We start from the raw sequence: 12,861 nt of genomic DNA on the forward strand, positions 1-12,861 counted from the left end.
AAAGTGATTGCGTGTTGGCTACCAAGGTTCCTTTATTATACAGAGAAACCTCAAGATGTCCAGCAACGACAGTTTCTCATAACAATGACACAGTTGTCTAAATCAGAAATGTCGTCGCCATATGGACGAAACAGCAGCACTCACTCATGCGATACCCCAGCTGAAAAGAATCGCCAATCCTGCCATCCTCGCAAGTGATTACAAAATATCAACGACATCACGCAAGAAGCTCAGATAAATTCGACTATATTAGTGACAATGGTTTCAAGCCCAGCTTAAGCTTAGGCGGCGTCAGCCATAGGAAGTGGGCCAAGTATCATTAACGAAGAGAATGAGATATTCGTGGGGTATAGATAAGTGGCTGGGGTCACCTCTATCTCCTAAAGGGCCCCTCCCCAGCGTAGCAAGAATGGTTATATCTATCGACTTACCACTAGACTAATAACCAGTGAGAAATCTAGATTCAGGAATAGCTCCAGCTGCAATGCCTGATCAACTTGGGCTCAACGCCCTTCTCAGAGGAAACCATCACCTACTATGCTAATGTCTGATACTCCAGTCCAAAGAAAGCCCTGGTTTTCTGTATACTCGTGTCAAGGTTTAAAGCAGATAGCCGATAAAATGTCAAGATGCTCTACAAATGATCTACAGATATCGCCCATGCACCACATTCTATAAGACAATTGAGACGAGATCAGTATTGCCACGATTGTCTGTACGTAGACAGAAATAGCCGGTGACTACTCCGTACCACCACCGCTATATTTAGTCTACAGCGAAAAGGCTATGGGTGTATAGATCTCCAATAATCAAACATGTTAATAGAAAGACAGATAAAATACACGAAATGATACTGATGCTGGCACAAGAGAGAACGCGCAGAAACAGTCAAGAATACACTGCAAAAATACATGTATGATCTGAAGTTTGAAACAGTCATAGATCCATGAAGGCATTTATCTCCATCCATCATCACTAATTTACCTTTTTCCCTGGTGTGTATTTACGTTTGTTTTTCTTGTCTTTCCTTTTTTTTCTTCCAGCTGTTGTGGAGCAAAATGCATGGACCATATTGCTGATTGTAAGCGTTCGGTGGCATTGATGAACATAGCTCGTTAAGAGTGGAACCACTGGTTTCGTCTTCTCTTTTCCAATTGATGACATGCAGCGCAGAGGATTGGAGTCGATTAGTGGTCGAGAACTAGATAGGACCAGCGATAGAAAAGCAGAGTGTTTAACACCGGGTTGGCAAATATTCCTTGCTCATCAGCCCCTGTTTTTATCAAGCGAAGTCCCAGCTTCTTTCATTAACATTTCTCAAGGTGCGGCGCTGCGGGGGAGCAGCCTTGGTGGGCTTGGGAGATACATCATAGGTATCCCACGAAGGCTCCATCGCCTTGACAGCCTTCAGTCGGTCCGTGCCCATAGGTTTGTTCTCGTGATCGACCTTTCCATCTACAGGTGAAGAGTCGCCCACGGTGAAGTGGCTGTCGAAATCATTCTTGCGGCCCGCACCATTTCGATTTTGGGGGACAGTGGAGAGAGGCGCCTTGTTTTCGGACTCTGCCCGTGCAAGCTCTTCCTCAACATCATGGAAATGGGTCTTGTAGAGGCCCATGCCCCTGTTTCCAAACGAGCTGATGATGCGAGGCTGTTGCTCGGAGTCCTCATCAGCCATTTGGAAATGAGTCTCTGCATCACGACGAGACTGCGCCACACGTGGCCTGGCTGGAGGGGTCTTGTAAAGTTCAGGTTCTTCATCGCTCCATCCGAAATGACGAGCCTCCTGCTGAGGTTTGCGCTTGGGCTTATCAGGGGTCGAAAAGCTTTCAAAATTCCATTGAGCAGCATGGGTAGACATGGGGCGTCCAGACCCTACCTTGATCTCCCGGTCAAGGTTGTCTCCTCCAATCTCAAAATGATCGAATCGATTCGGGTTGGTCCGGTAGGCAATTTGCTGTGTTCCCCTTTCGGCAGCAACTGTCTCATCATCGTCGAAGATACGAGACGGCAAGTAGTTCTTACCAGCGCCTACTTTGGGGGCAATGTTCTTCTTCTTCGACGGAGTGGCTGCCAAGGTATCATCATCGACATCATCGTGATTCACGAAGATTTCGCCAAGATCACGGGGGGGAGGCTTTGCAGCTGAATGCGCACGAGGGGCACGGACAGGATCACTTCGGTCCTTCTCAGGGGACAGCAGGTCAACGAGAGAATCTGCGGCATGTGGGTCCTTGATGTGTTTCTTTCCAGGGGATGCGAATGCGTTGTTTTCCTCCTTGTGTTCCTCCTTGGCCGGTGGCAGCGAAGATGCAGGAGCTGGCTGCTCTGCGACGGCAGATTTGATAAGTCTGGTCTGTTCTATCGCATCGCGAATGGGCCAACCGCGGGCACGGGAGCCGATAACCTCGACCTGCTTCAGTAGCGACGCCTGTTCCCAGTAAATTCTGACCTGTTGGATTTGTTTCTCGGAATTGAAGCGAACGATGTGAATCTAAAGGGACAATTGGAATTAGCGATGCAAGACATTGATGGCCCAGGCTGAGGTAGGGACGACTTACCGTGGGGAACGTCACGACGCGGTCGGCCAGGAAATTATCGTCGATTGAGGGGAGATAGGCCCCGCCACCAGATAGAAATTCCAATGTAGTTTCGACATCCAAGCAGAGAGAGTCCGGTCCTTCAACGACATCAATGACCTTCTCAGACTTCTTCTCGACAACCTTTTGTTGCTGCTTGATCAGATGGTTGACGACAAAGTCGGCCTTGTCGACTCTCGTGGTGGTGGTGACATAGATCAGAGAGATGTCGGCAGCGACAGGCACAGATCTGGGGTCTGCCAGGAACCTCTGGTACAGATCCTTGAGAGACATAGTCGCTAATGAAGGTGCTCTGGTTCAAGAAATAAACGAATGTAAGGGAAAGACGAAACGGGTGGCTGGTGGTCGTGAATCGCAGTCGCAAACCACTCCGGGAGAGAAGGGAGAGAAAGTGTGGACTATCGCGGAGAACCACAGTTGGGGTATCTTATTCTTAGAATCTCGATCCAAGCATTCAGAAACCTGGGTGACGGCTTAACCACCCGAGAAAGAGAGACAAAACAACGGTACAAAGAGTGAGGAATTAATTGAAGAATGTAGGCACCGGAGAGATCGTGAACTTAATAAAATAGAAGGGTTTCAGGGGAGAGTTATGTTATTTGGGAGCCTGTCTACGCCTCTTTCTTCTACGACAATGCGAACGCGCAACGGGGTTGGCCGCTTATCCGGCTAGATCCCCCTGCGATTCTGGCCTAGACAGCATCTTCGCCTAATAATAATCCATCATCATAATCCCAGCAGGACAATCACAATATCAAGAGAAAGACTGTTTTCTCCGTTTGTCTGCCAAGTGATGGCAATTTTAATTCCCGACAGGTGGTTGATAGACGCACCAGTGTTTCACCAGTCTGAGCCACGGGGCCGTGTCTCTCGGGCAACTACTGTGCTATGGACGCCCAGCACAACTCAAAGTAAATAACTTCTTAGACCTATCTCATTGGGATATAGGCCATGGGTAGGAAAGATGGGCATTGTTGATTACACGGAAATGATGGGGAAGTGCAGTACTGTAGGCTCAATCATGCCCGGTGTATTTGTTTTATATATCCAGAGTAGTTCTTCATAGATTGTCATTTCTCAGCCAAATGTCTCTTTTTAGAGTTGATTCAAGTCAATACATGTCTTTTCGATAGCCGAGTTTTAAGCAAGCAGACGATTATTTAAGTTTTAAATGTGCAGCAGTTATTGTGTTGTGTGACCTCCAGCACCTGTGTAAAGATAAGCTAGCTGCATGCGACAGCATTATGGCACGAGGAAAGATAGTACCCAGCAAGTGGTGAGACCGCTCGATGGAGCCTTGCAGCTATTTTTTTATGCTCACATATTATGGGAATTTAACCCAATTCATATCTAGCATGGTTGGTATCGTTAAAAAAAAACCTTCCCCAGTGGACTTTATGGCAATGATATAAGAATGTGTCGTGAGGTTGGGTTGTATGATAGATATTTTGTGTTTTGCTCGTTAATATTTCATTACAATGGTCTACGGCGTGGAATCACACAAATTAGCTATCATGGCATCCAAACGTTGCAGTCGAAGGATTACTTACCCAAGATAATCTTCTTTAATTGTGCCAATAGCGTTGATTGCGGCAACGTCGGGCTTGACACCGAGGATCTTGAGTCGCAAGCTGGTACCTTTCTCGATAACCTGGTCTGCATGGTCTGTATATTGGGGTGGCACTGTGTTTGGTTCCCATTTGATATCCGAAGGAATGTTCTTCCAAATTGGTAAGCAACAAGACTTCATCATCCAGGATGTTCATTCTTCAACATACTTTTCGCGCAATGAAAACCGACAATGGCCCGGCGAGTGTGAAAATACCGGTAGGCTTGACGGAGGTAACAATGGCATCGACCTAGTGCATTGCAGTGAGTAAAGGGTGTGCCTACATATCTCGAGTCACGTACAGTCTCTCCCCGAAAAGGTTTCCAGATAATCGCTCGATATTTAATCGTGTATTCGGCTTGGCCGCCTGAAGGGAGAACTCGTCCTTCGCCAATATCCACCATGTCCATCACACAGATCACGAAGTGATCACCGGTACACCGTCCCTCTTCCTCCTCGTTCAGTCTGTTGATGAGGTATTCTCGTACATTGGGTCCAAAGTAGGATGGGTGTAATGTGATAACCTTGGTTTCTTCTTTAAGGAAAAACATGGCGCAAGTCTGGCTGACGACTAGACGCCAAATTTAAAATCGAAGAAAGTGTATGGTATGCACTGAAGGCTCGGAGCGGGGAATATAACGTCGTCGGTCAAGGAAGGCCGGTGATTTGCACGGTACTATGGATGGGATATTGTATCCAACGGTTAAGGAGCAGAAGCTTGAGGTTGGTATAGCGATCGTATTTGCGATGGACTAGGTTGGCTCCGAATGCTCGGGGTTTATGTTCAGCAGCGTCTTCAACGAAAAAAGAAGCTGTCGGCAGCAAAAGACAAAACACGCTAGAAAATACAATAAAGAATGAGGTCGCAATAAGATGACAGAGTATCTGCCTCAAAGCACAAGGCAGATACAGAAGCTGCAGGTACACAAAAAACTTCGCCAGGAGGTCAATTGACTTCTCGCATCAGCTTGGCCCGTCATCGAGCTTTCCATCGTGCTGGATAAGGTCACGTGAGGGGTTCTCTGGATCTCCTGATACAGTACATAACATGTCATCCATGAAAAACTGTAAGAAACCCCGTAAATAATAGTAGATTACTGTATTAATACACGACAGACGTATCCTCGGCCTCATCCAATCCCTCCACATGACGATCGCATCATCATCCCAGTACTTTAGAGCCGTAGACTACCACATAGAATAGTAATAATACCCAACTTCCCCACCTCTTGGCTACCCTGATCTGGCATTTTTCTCATTTTTGTCCTGATAAATTATCTGCTTACCTCAAAAGAAAAATCTTTTCTGCATGCAGTCATTTTATATCTGGTAAGCGTGCGTTTGTTGAAGCTCCCCGGGCGGACAACATCCTCAAAATGCCTATGAACCTCGAGAAGCAGCTTCTCTTTGTAAGTCCTCTTACCTAGACACCCTCACGGTATTATAATCGCCGAACAACTGCTTACATTTTTCAGTATGGTGCTTATCACAACAACCCAGTCAGTGCTCTGTTTTATCTTCATTTTGCATAATCACTCATCGCTCTTCAGGTCAACATCGCAATTCACATTACCTGTGTTCCGGTTCTATTGTTTACAGGAATTATCTTGGTATAGTCTCTCATTGGCCCCTTGATTTGGCGACATGGATATGTACTAACCCAGTGCGTTCTCATTAGGCTTCGAACACCCCGGCCTTGTTTGATCTACCAAATGCCCTGCGACACGAATACCTTCCGGCAAATCTCGGCACCATTAGCAGTTTTATCTATGCTACCTTCTATATTCTCCTAGAACCCGTCGCAGGGGGTCTTATTGCGCCGCTTCTGGTTGCTGGTGCAGCATATTCAAATTATTTGTTGAGCATATACGGGTCGACCGTCAACTACTGGGCTGGTGGGATTCATATCGTGTCTTGGTTGGCGCAATTTGTCGGTCACGGTGCTTTTGAACGCCGGGCACCTGCTTTGCTGGACAATCTGGTCCAGGCAATCCTGCTGGCACCTCTCTTCGTTTGGATGGAGATCCTCTTCTTCTTGGGATATCGCCCCGAATTGAAGGCCAGATACGACAAGAACGTCGAGAAGGAGATCGCTGCATTCAAGAAGCAGAAGAATGCCGCTAAATAAGCAATTGGCGAGAGCTATCGGTTGTACGGTATCGTGCCGTGTATGAATAGATTGGTAGAGTGTTGTCACTGTCACCGCTTTTTTTATATGTTTAGCGTTGTTTTCTCACCCAACCTCCCTTTGTTGGTTTGGTAGTGTTAGGCTTATTAAGAAATCCATCGGAGAAATCAGTCCAGAGGCCATTGCTCTATTTATGGACTGCTATGGAGGTCACGAAGCCCACTCGCGATGTGTTGTTTTGATCCGCAAGTTTCGACTCTGCAGCAATGACATAACGGGTCATTCCGGGTATGCATCGTAGAAAGGGAGGTGAGCAGAAGGAAGGATCTCAAGGGTGGAAAGGAAAGGGGAAAAAAAAGCAGAGTGAGCTGTCTTGTTATAGAGGAGAAGACAATTGTAAACAACATTTCAAAGCTATTCCTACGTCGTTACTATCGAGCGAAGCAACAGACCGTATCCGGTTGGCATGGCCTGCGTACGGTTGCTGTGACGAAAATGGGCCATGAGTAAGCTAGCAGTATCCGCAGATCCGAGAAAAGGAAAAAACGGGATTGCCAGGTGTCCCGGATCATGCATCCCCAAGACAGGGAAAATGGACAACCCCAACAATACCTTCGATTATTTTTTTTACTGTTGTAGGTGTATCTGATAGATAAAAAATAGATAAAAGAATAAAAATTAGATTTAATGACACGTTTGATGTGGGAAGCATTAACAGATGCCTCTTTTCCTTTGGGGGTGGGTTGGCGTCCCGTGAACGCACTAGGGCGGCTTCGGAGGTTGGTGAGGCTCGGCAAACTAGGATTAGTGGCAGTCTTGAGAAACCTCCCAACCCCGACGACAAAGCTCTCCTTCCGTCCATCCACAATCCTTTCTCCTCTTCCACCTTCTCCCCAATTACATCTCTCTTTCAGAGAAACCACTCTCCCACTCCTCTGAACCCCCATCACAATGTTCAGAAACGCTTTGCGGCAGTCTAGCCGCACCGTTGCGGCCGCCTCTGCTACTGGCAGGATCGCTTCGGTGAGTCCATCCCTAACGAGGCCAACCTCATCTCATCGACCCGGACCATTTCCATCGCAGAAACTACGTCAATAAGTGTTTGGATGGCTTCAGCAGAGGTCGCAATGAGTCTCTGGGCCATTCGAACGCGTCCCAGCTGGATTGTTCTATTGCTAACAAAATTTGCTTCTCGTTTCTAGGTGCGCGCGGCTGCTCCCGGTCCCATCGCTGGTGCCTCGAAGCAGGTTCGTTCGTACGCTTCTGAGGCCAAGGCCTCGCCCACCGAGGTTTCTTCCATCCTTGAGCAGAGAATCCGCGGTGTTCAGGAAGAGGCTGGTCTCGCTGAGACTGGACGTGTCCTTTCCGTTGGGTACGCTACCCGCCCGTCCCTAGTTGAAAATTTCGGTTTCTGGTGCAACGGCATCAAAATCATCAGAAATCATCAAAACAACGCAACACACATCTTCAACAACATGAGCTAACTTGTTTTCTCGACAGTGACGGTATCGCCCGTGTCCACGGTATGACCAATGTCCAGGCTGAGGAGCTGGTCGAGTATGTAATCCTGATATAGCATTTGATATCTGAGTATTCGACGTGAATGATGACTGACATATCTCTAGGTTCGCCTCTGGTGTTCGTGGTATGTGCATGAACTTGGAAGCCGGCCAGGTCGGTGTTGTCTTGTTCGGTTCCGACCGTCTCGTCAAGGAGGGTGAGACCGTCAAGCGTACCGGAGAGATTGTACGTGTTTTATCCTGATATCGAAACATAATACCATAGAATTCGAGCTAACTGCGTCAAAAGGTCGATGTTCCCGTTGGCCCCGAGCTGCTCGGCCGTGTCGTCGACGCTCTCGGTAACCCCATCGACGGCAAGGGTCCCATCCAGGCCAAAGCCAAGAGCCGTGCTCAGCTCAAGGCCCCTGGTATCTTGCCCCGTCAGTCCGTCAACCAGCCCGTCCAGACTGGTCTTAAGTGTGTCGACTCCATGGTGCCCATTGGCCGTGGTCAGCGTGAGTTGATCATTGGTGACCGTCAGACCGGTAAGACTGCCGTCGGTCTTGACGCCATCCTTAACCAGAAGAGATGGAACAACACCTCCGACGAGAGCAAGAAGCTCTACTGTATCTACGTTGCCGTCGGCCAGAAGCGTTCCACCGTCGCTCAGTTCGTCAAGACCCTTGAGGAGAACGACGCCATGAAGTACTCCATCGTCATTGCCGCTACTGCTTCCGAGGCTGCTCCCCTGCAGTACATTGCTCCTTTCACCGGTTGCGCTATGGGTGAGTGGTTCCGTGACAACGGCCGCCACGCCGTCATCATCTACGATGACCTTTCCAAGCAGGCCGTCGCCTATCGTCAGATGTCTTTGCTGCTCCGTCGTCCCCCTGGTCGTGAGGCCTACCCCGGTGACGTTTTCTACCTCCACTCCCGTCTGTTGGAGCGTTCTGCCAAGATGAACGACAAGCACGGTGGTGGCTCTCTCACTGCTCTGCCCGTCATTGAGACCCAGGGTGGTGATGTGTCCGCCTACATTCCCACCAACGTCATTTCCATCACTGACGGTCAGATTTTCTTGGAATCCGAGCTCTTCTACAAGGGTATCCGTCCCGCCATTAACGTCGGTCTGTCCGTCTCCCGTGTCGGATCTGCTGCCCAGGTCAAGGCCATGAAGCAGGTTGCTGGTTCCCTGAAGCTTTTCTTGGCTCAGTACCGTGAGGTCGCCGCTTTCGCTCAGTTCGGTTCCGATCTCGATGCTTCCACCAAGCAGACCCTCGCCCGTGGTGAGCGTCTCACCGAGCTGCTCAAGCAGAAGCAGTACTCCCCCATGTCCGTTGCCGACATGGTTCCCTTGATCTTCGCTGGTGTCAACGGTTTCCTCGACGCCATTCCAGTCGCCAAGATCCTCCAGTGGGAGTCTGACATCCTTGCCCACCTCAAGAGCAACCACCCTGAGATCCAGGAGACCATCGAGAAGGAGGGCCAGGTCAGCAAGGACCTTGAGGCTCAGCTCAAGGAAGTTATCGGTAACTTCAACAAGTCCTTCAGCGCATAGGTGAGCAAAAGACAACTGGGTTATTAGTCTACCGTGTTCAGTTTTTCCTGACTCTATGTGTGTAGACAAGACAGTTTGTACAATTTGAGACCACTATTTCCTTTTTCTTCTATATCGGTGCCTCGGGTTGGTCAGAATCTTCCGTCGGAAAGTGTACGATCCAGACCTTAGGTCAAGCGTTGTACTATGATCTCTCTGTAGCTATGAAGAAGAGATAAAAATGGTGGGACACAAGAAAATACGATTAATATCCTGTACGTTTAGATCTTTTCGCGCAATAAGGGGACGCGACTAGAGAGAATGATGGGATGTATCGGTCATTTTGAAAAGGACCCAGATACTCTCCAGATCATTTCTTTCTATCATGACTCTTTTGTCCATCCATATATGCAGCCAGAATATGATTTCCTTTGTTACACTACTCTCGCTATGACACTTGTAGATTTTCTATTCATCACGCATTTTTCGTTCCAATAATTTAGCAAGATATAATTCTAAGTTCCCAAGCCATCACATTCGTCTTTTCTGTTCTGCCCTGCCTTGATAGTCATGCTTTCATGAATGTCGGTGTAACATTATTACTTTTTACTTGACAATTACCCATGGTACAATTCTCTCCACTATCATATGAAGTCAACTCAAGTAAGAATGTGATCTAAATAGCACTAGAAGGAGCTGTACCAATTCATAACCAGTAGTTCAATAGCAATTGACAGTGTTGTATTCTTCTCTTCTGCTCTCATGGTCCCTACTTCGTCCGGTCGTGCGCCGAATGCGGCATATGTTTATCGATAAGCGAGCAGCCTTTTCCGTACCAAAATTTCTTCCATACCCCTCCGCCACTCTCCGCAATAGCATCGACGTCTCACTCTATTTTTGCTATAGATCCCCCTCCTTTCGTTGCAGATATGGCTTCCGCTCCAGAATCAGCTCCCTCTTGCAAAGTGATGCTCTCCAAGCATGTCGCAAATGGCTTGCTTGCAGAGGTCCATGAAGGCTTGAAGACTTTGGACAAAGCCCCTCATCTCGTGGGCCTTTTGGCCAACAATGACCCTGCGGCGCTCGTGTACGCCCAGATGACAGAGAAGACTTGTCAAGAAAAGTGAGCATTTGTCTATCCTTGCTTCTTATGTGCCAATTGCCCCTCTTGGACTTTTCCTTCGAGGAGAATGTGCATGCTTTATATCCTGCGATGTCGGAGCTGAATGTCAAACAATGCCCGCGATGTCCATATACACCTCGTAGCTAACGTAGTTTGTTTCCCTCTACAGTGGATTCCGCTACTCCCTCCGTCAAGTCGCCCGTGACGATATCGAAGATGCTATTCTAGCTGCCAACGCTGATCCCGACGCCGACGGCATCATCGTATACTACCCCATCTTCAACAACCGTCAGGACCAGTACCTACAGCAGATTGTCGACGTAGGCAAGGATGTAGAGGGTCTCAGCCACCGCTACATCTTCAACATGTACCAGAACGTCCGATTCCTAGACACTGAGCAGCGACAGAAGTCTATCCTTCCTTGCACACCCCTCGCTACCATCAAGATCCTTGAGTACCTCAACATCTATAACACTATCCTGCCGTACGGAAACCGTCTCTTCGGACACACAATTTGCGTCGTGAACCGATCGGAGGTCGTTGGTCGACCGCTCGCCGCATTGTTGGCGAACGATGGTGCCTGCGTCTACAGTGTGGATGTGACTGGTGTCCAGAAGTTTACACGCGAGGGTCTCAAGAAGAAGAGACACGAGGTCGTTGATCTGGAAGGAAAGACCGTGAATGATGTAGCGCCGCTTTGCGACGTGGTCATCACTGGTGTTCCTGGAGACAAATACAAGTTCGACACCAGCCTCCTCAGAGAAGGTGCTGTGTGCGTGAATTTCTCTAGTGAGAAGGTAAGATCCTTAGTTATTTACATGAGGTCTGAACATTGAAGGGGATTCTAATTCTTGCCAACAGAACTTCGGACCTGAAGTGAGAAGCAAGGCCTCAATCTTCGTTCCCTCCATTGGAAAGGTGACCATTGTGGTCCTGCTGAGAAACCTTCTGGTGAGTTTACATATAAAGTTTCCCTTAAGCAAGAAATTTCTCATTGAAATCGTATCTTACCATCTCCACAGAGACTCATGCAAAACCGGAGATTGGATGATGTGAAGCCTGCCGCAGCTACCGAAAAACCCGGAACCCTCGAGGCTGCTTCCTAATTACGTTCTACGATGCTTGATTAATACGCATGAATGGGAGATGATATCAAAAAGAGCCAGATTAAAGCCATAGATTTCTTCAAATTGAGTTATAAGCAATGTTTTGAGTTGTATATTCTTGTGTATTCTTGACGCAGGTTGTGTGATTTTGAATAGCCTCTTATGTATAGTGATAATTTAAACTACTATGTAAAACAAACGAAAAGGGTGTTTGTATCACAGGGAATAATATCAACCAGATAGATGTAGTTTACTTTTGTACTATTCAACCCTCATTCTGTTTTAACAGGATTGCCTCCACTTTCTTCTTGTGCTCTGATTGACTAGATACTCTCCAGCCTTCTGCAAACACATGGTATCCCAATTCCTTTTTGTTTTCTGTTTTCACTTTCTTTCCTTGGCGGCAAGGCGCAAGACCTCGACCTCATTTGCCAGCCATTGTCGAAGAGGCTCCGGGTGGAAGGCTCCATTCGCAGAGAACCAAGTGGTGAACGGTGCCTCGGCCTCCTTTTCCTGAAGGATCTTGCTTGACGATGATTTGTACTGGACGCGAATCTTGTAGAGTGGGGAGTGTTTCTTGCACGAGGAGCTGATGGAAATCTGTTTAATAAATTTATTAGCTGTATATTCTGTCTGTCAATGGGAGCACATTTGGGAAAACCATACGGTTTCGCCCGACTTTCTCGTCCCTCTGAAGACCTCACCGGCCTCCACAGCCCAGATCCAGTATGTGAGAAAGGTGTTCAAGATAAAGTATGAAGCCACTGCAGCTAGGACCCATGTTGATTGTGTCGCTTCCCACCCGAGCTTGCGGTCAGCGTAGAATGTGAACCCTGCAATTATGACTGCTGAATATCCCAAGATGAAGCGGACGTTGGTCTTCGAGTGGTCCTGAGCAAAGGTGTAAGGCTGGGGAAGGGTAGTCAGATATGGTGCCAGGGCATCGTCTGTTGTCGATTTCAGGTCTGTAGAGAGATAAACAAGTTAGCAAACGACCTTATATGATCATCGCAGAAATGAAAGGCTTCAAGTCGCATAATAATCAACGAAGCGCATGGTAAAAGAGACCTAGAAAACCCGTCATACTAACCATTGCCAGAATAAACAGGCACATTGGGTGCCGCTTGGGATGCCATTTGGGAGGTTTAGCAATCTAAAAATGATAAATTCTTATTCAAGAATCTTGCGAGCAAAGAAGCGATAAAGATACAAATGCAAAATTTGGATTGAGAGGCTAAAGACGCTGTCTGTTTGTC

The 12,861-nt window shown here is 47.7% G+C and overlaps 6 protein-coding genes across 6 annotated transcripts; 3 read left to right on the forward strand and 3 right to left on the reverse strand.

The window, feature by feature from the left end:
* Positions 1 to 1,028: 1,028 nt before the first annotated feature.
* ASPWEDRAFT_45135 (uncharacterized protein) lies at positions 1,029 to 3,323 on the reverse strand. Its single transcript, XM_040836452.1, has 2 exons — positions 2,562 to 3,323; positions 1,029 to 2,494 (listed from the first exon to the last, which is right to left on the reverse strand). Exons 1-2 carry the CDS (start codon positions 2,871 to 2,873, stop codon positions 1,283 to 1,285), a joined length of 1,524 nt encoding a protein of 507 aa, XP_040684851.1. The 5' UTR covers positions 2,874 to 3,323; the 3' UTR covers positions 1,029 to 1,282.
* Positions 3,324 to 3,592: 269 nt separating this feature from the next.
* ASPWEDRAFT_45136 (DNA-directed RNA polymerase II subunit RPB7) lies at positions 3,593 to 5,165 on the reverse strand. The gene is made up of 4 exons (XM_040836453.1): positions 4,512 to 5,165; positions 4,379 to 4,459; positions 4,151 to 4,320; positions 3,593 to 4,083 (listed from the first exon to the last, which is right to left on the reverse strand). Exons 1-4 carry the CDS (start codon positions 4,758 to 4,760, stop codon positions 4,074 to 4,076), a joined length of 510 nt encoding a protein of 169 aa, XP_040684852.1. The 5' UTR covers positions 4,761 to 5,165; the 3' UTR covers positions 3,593 to 4,073.
* A 420-nt stretch (positions 5,166 to 5,585) lies between these two features.
* Positions 5,586 to 6,337, forward strand: ASPWEDRAFT_54434 (2-hydroxy-palmitic acid dioxygenase MPO1; the record flags this gene model as incomplete). Its single annotated transcript, XM_040838059.1, has 4 exons — positions 5,586 to 5,618; positions 5,685 to 5,708; positions 5,760 to 5,819; positions 5,888 to 6,337. 4 exons carry the CDS (start codon positions 5,586 to 5,588, stop codon positions 6,335 to 6,337), a joined length of 567 nt encoding a protein of 188 aa, XP_040684853.1.
* Positions 6,338 to 7,066: 729 nt separating this feature from the next.
* On the forward strand, positions 7,067 to 9,580 carry ASPWEDRAFT_685098 (F1F0 ATP synthase subunit alpha). Its single transcript, XM_040838973.1, has 6 exons — positions 7,067 to 7,360; positions 7,540 to 7,709; positions 7,838 to 7,894; positions 7,963 to 8,083; positions 8,147 to 9,397; positions 9,463 to 9,580. The coding sequence occupies exons 1-5, from the start codon at positions 7,289 to 7,291 to the stop codon at positions 9,395 to 9,397; spliced, it is 1,671 nt and encodes a 556-aa protein (XP_040684854.1). The 5' UTR covers positions 7,067 to 7,288; the 3' UTR covers positions 9,463 to 9,580.
* Positions 9,581 to 10,305: 725 nt separating this feature from the next.
* On the forward strand, positions 10,306 to 11,605 carry ASPWEDRAFT_119636 (methylenetetrahydrofolate dehydrogenase (NAD(+)); the record flags this gene model as incomplete). The annotated part of the gene is made up of 4 exons (XM_040828924.1): positions 10,306 to 10,499; positions 10,669 to 11,296; positions 11,361 to 11,450; positions 11,522 to 11,605. The coding sequence occupies 4 exons, from the start codon at positions 10,306 to 10,308 to the stop codon at positions 11,603 to 11,605; spliced, it is 996 nt and encodes a 331-aa protein (XP_040684855.1).
* A 384-nt stretch (positions 11,606 to 11,989) lies between these two features.
* ASPWEDRAFT_54437 (signal peptidase complex subunit 2) lies at positions 11,990 to 12,741 on the reverse strand (the record flags this gene model as incomplete). Its single annotated transcript, XM_040838060.1, has 3 exons — positions 11,990 to 12,205; positions 12,272 to 12,570; positions 12,696 to 12,741. The coding sequence occupies 3 exons, from the start codon at positions 12,739 to 12,741 to the stop codon at positions 11,990 to 11,992; spliced, it is 561 nt and encodes a 186-aa protein (XP_040684856.1).
* Positions 12,742 to 12,861: the final 120 nt, after the last annotated feature.

Source organism: Aspergillus wentii, assembly GCF_001890725.1.
Source record: "Aspergillus wentii DTO 134E9 unplaced genomic scaffold ASPWEscaffold_8, whole genome shotgun sequence".
In the NCBI taxonomy this organism is placed as follows: Eukaryota; Fungi; Ascomycota; class Eurotiomycetes; order Eurotiales; family Aspergillaceae; genus Aspergillus; species Aspergillus wentii.

Coding starts and splice junctions, on each gene's coding strand:
- ASPWEDRAFT_45136 (XM_040836453.1), bottom strand. CDS start 4,760: ATGTTTTTCCTTAAAGAAGAAACCAAGGTTATCACATTACACCCATCC. Junction 4,460..4,511: donor AACCTTTTCGGGGAGAGACT/GTACGTGACTCG, acceptor GCAATGCACTAG/GTCGATGCCATTGTTACCTC. Junction 4,321..4,378: donor CGGTTTTCATTGCGCGAAAA/GTATGTTGAAGA, acceptor CCAATTTGGAAG/AACATTCCTTCGGATATCAA.
- ASPWEDRAFT_45135 (XM_040836452.1), bottom strand. CDS start 2,873: ATGTCTCTCAAGGATCTGTACCAGAGGTTCCTGGCAGACCCCAGATCT. Junction 2,495..2,561: donor GCGTCGTGACGTTCCCCACG/GTAAGTCGTCCC, acceptor TTGTCCCTTTAG/ATTCACATCGTTCGCTTCAA.
- ASPWEDRAFT_685098 (XM_040838973.1), top strand. CDS start 7,289: ATGTTCAGAAACGCTTTGCGGCAGTCTAGCCGCACCGTTGCGGCCGCC. Junction 7,361..7,539: donor CTACTGGCAGGATCGCTTCG/GTGAGTCCATCC, acceptor TCTCGTTTCTAG/GTGCGCGCGGCTGCTCCCGG. Junction 7,710..7,837: donor GGACGTGTCCTTTCCGTTGG/GTACGCTACCCG, acceptor TTTTCTCGACAG/TGACGGTATCGCCCGTGTCC.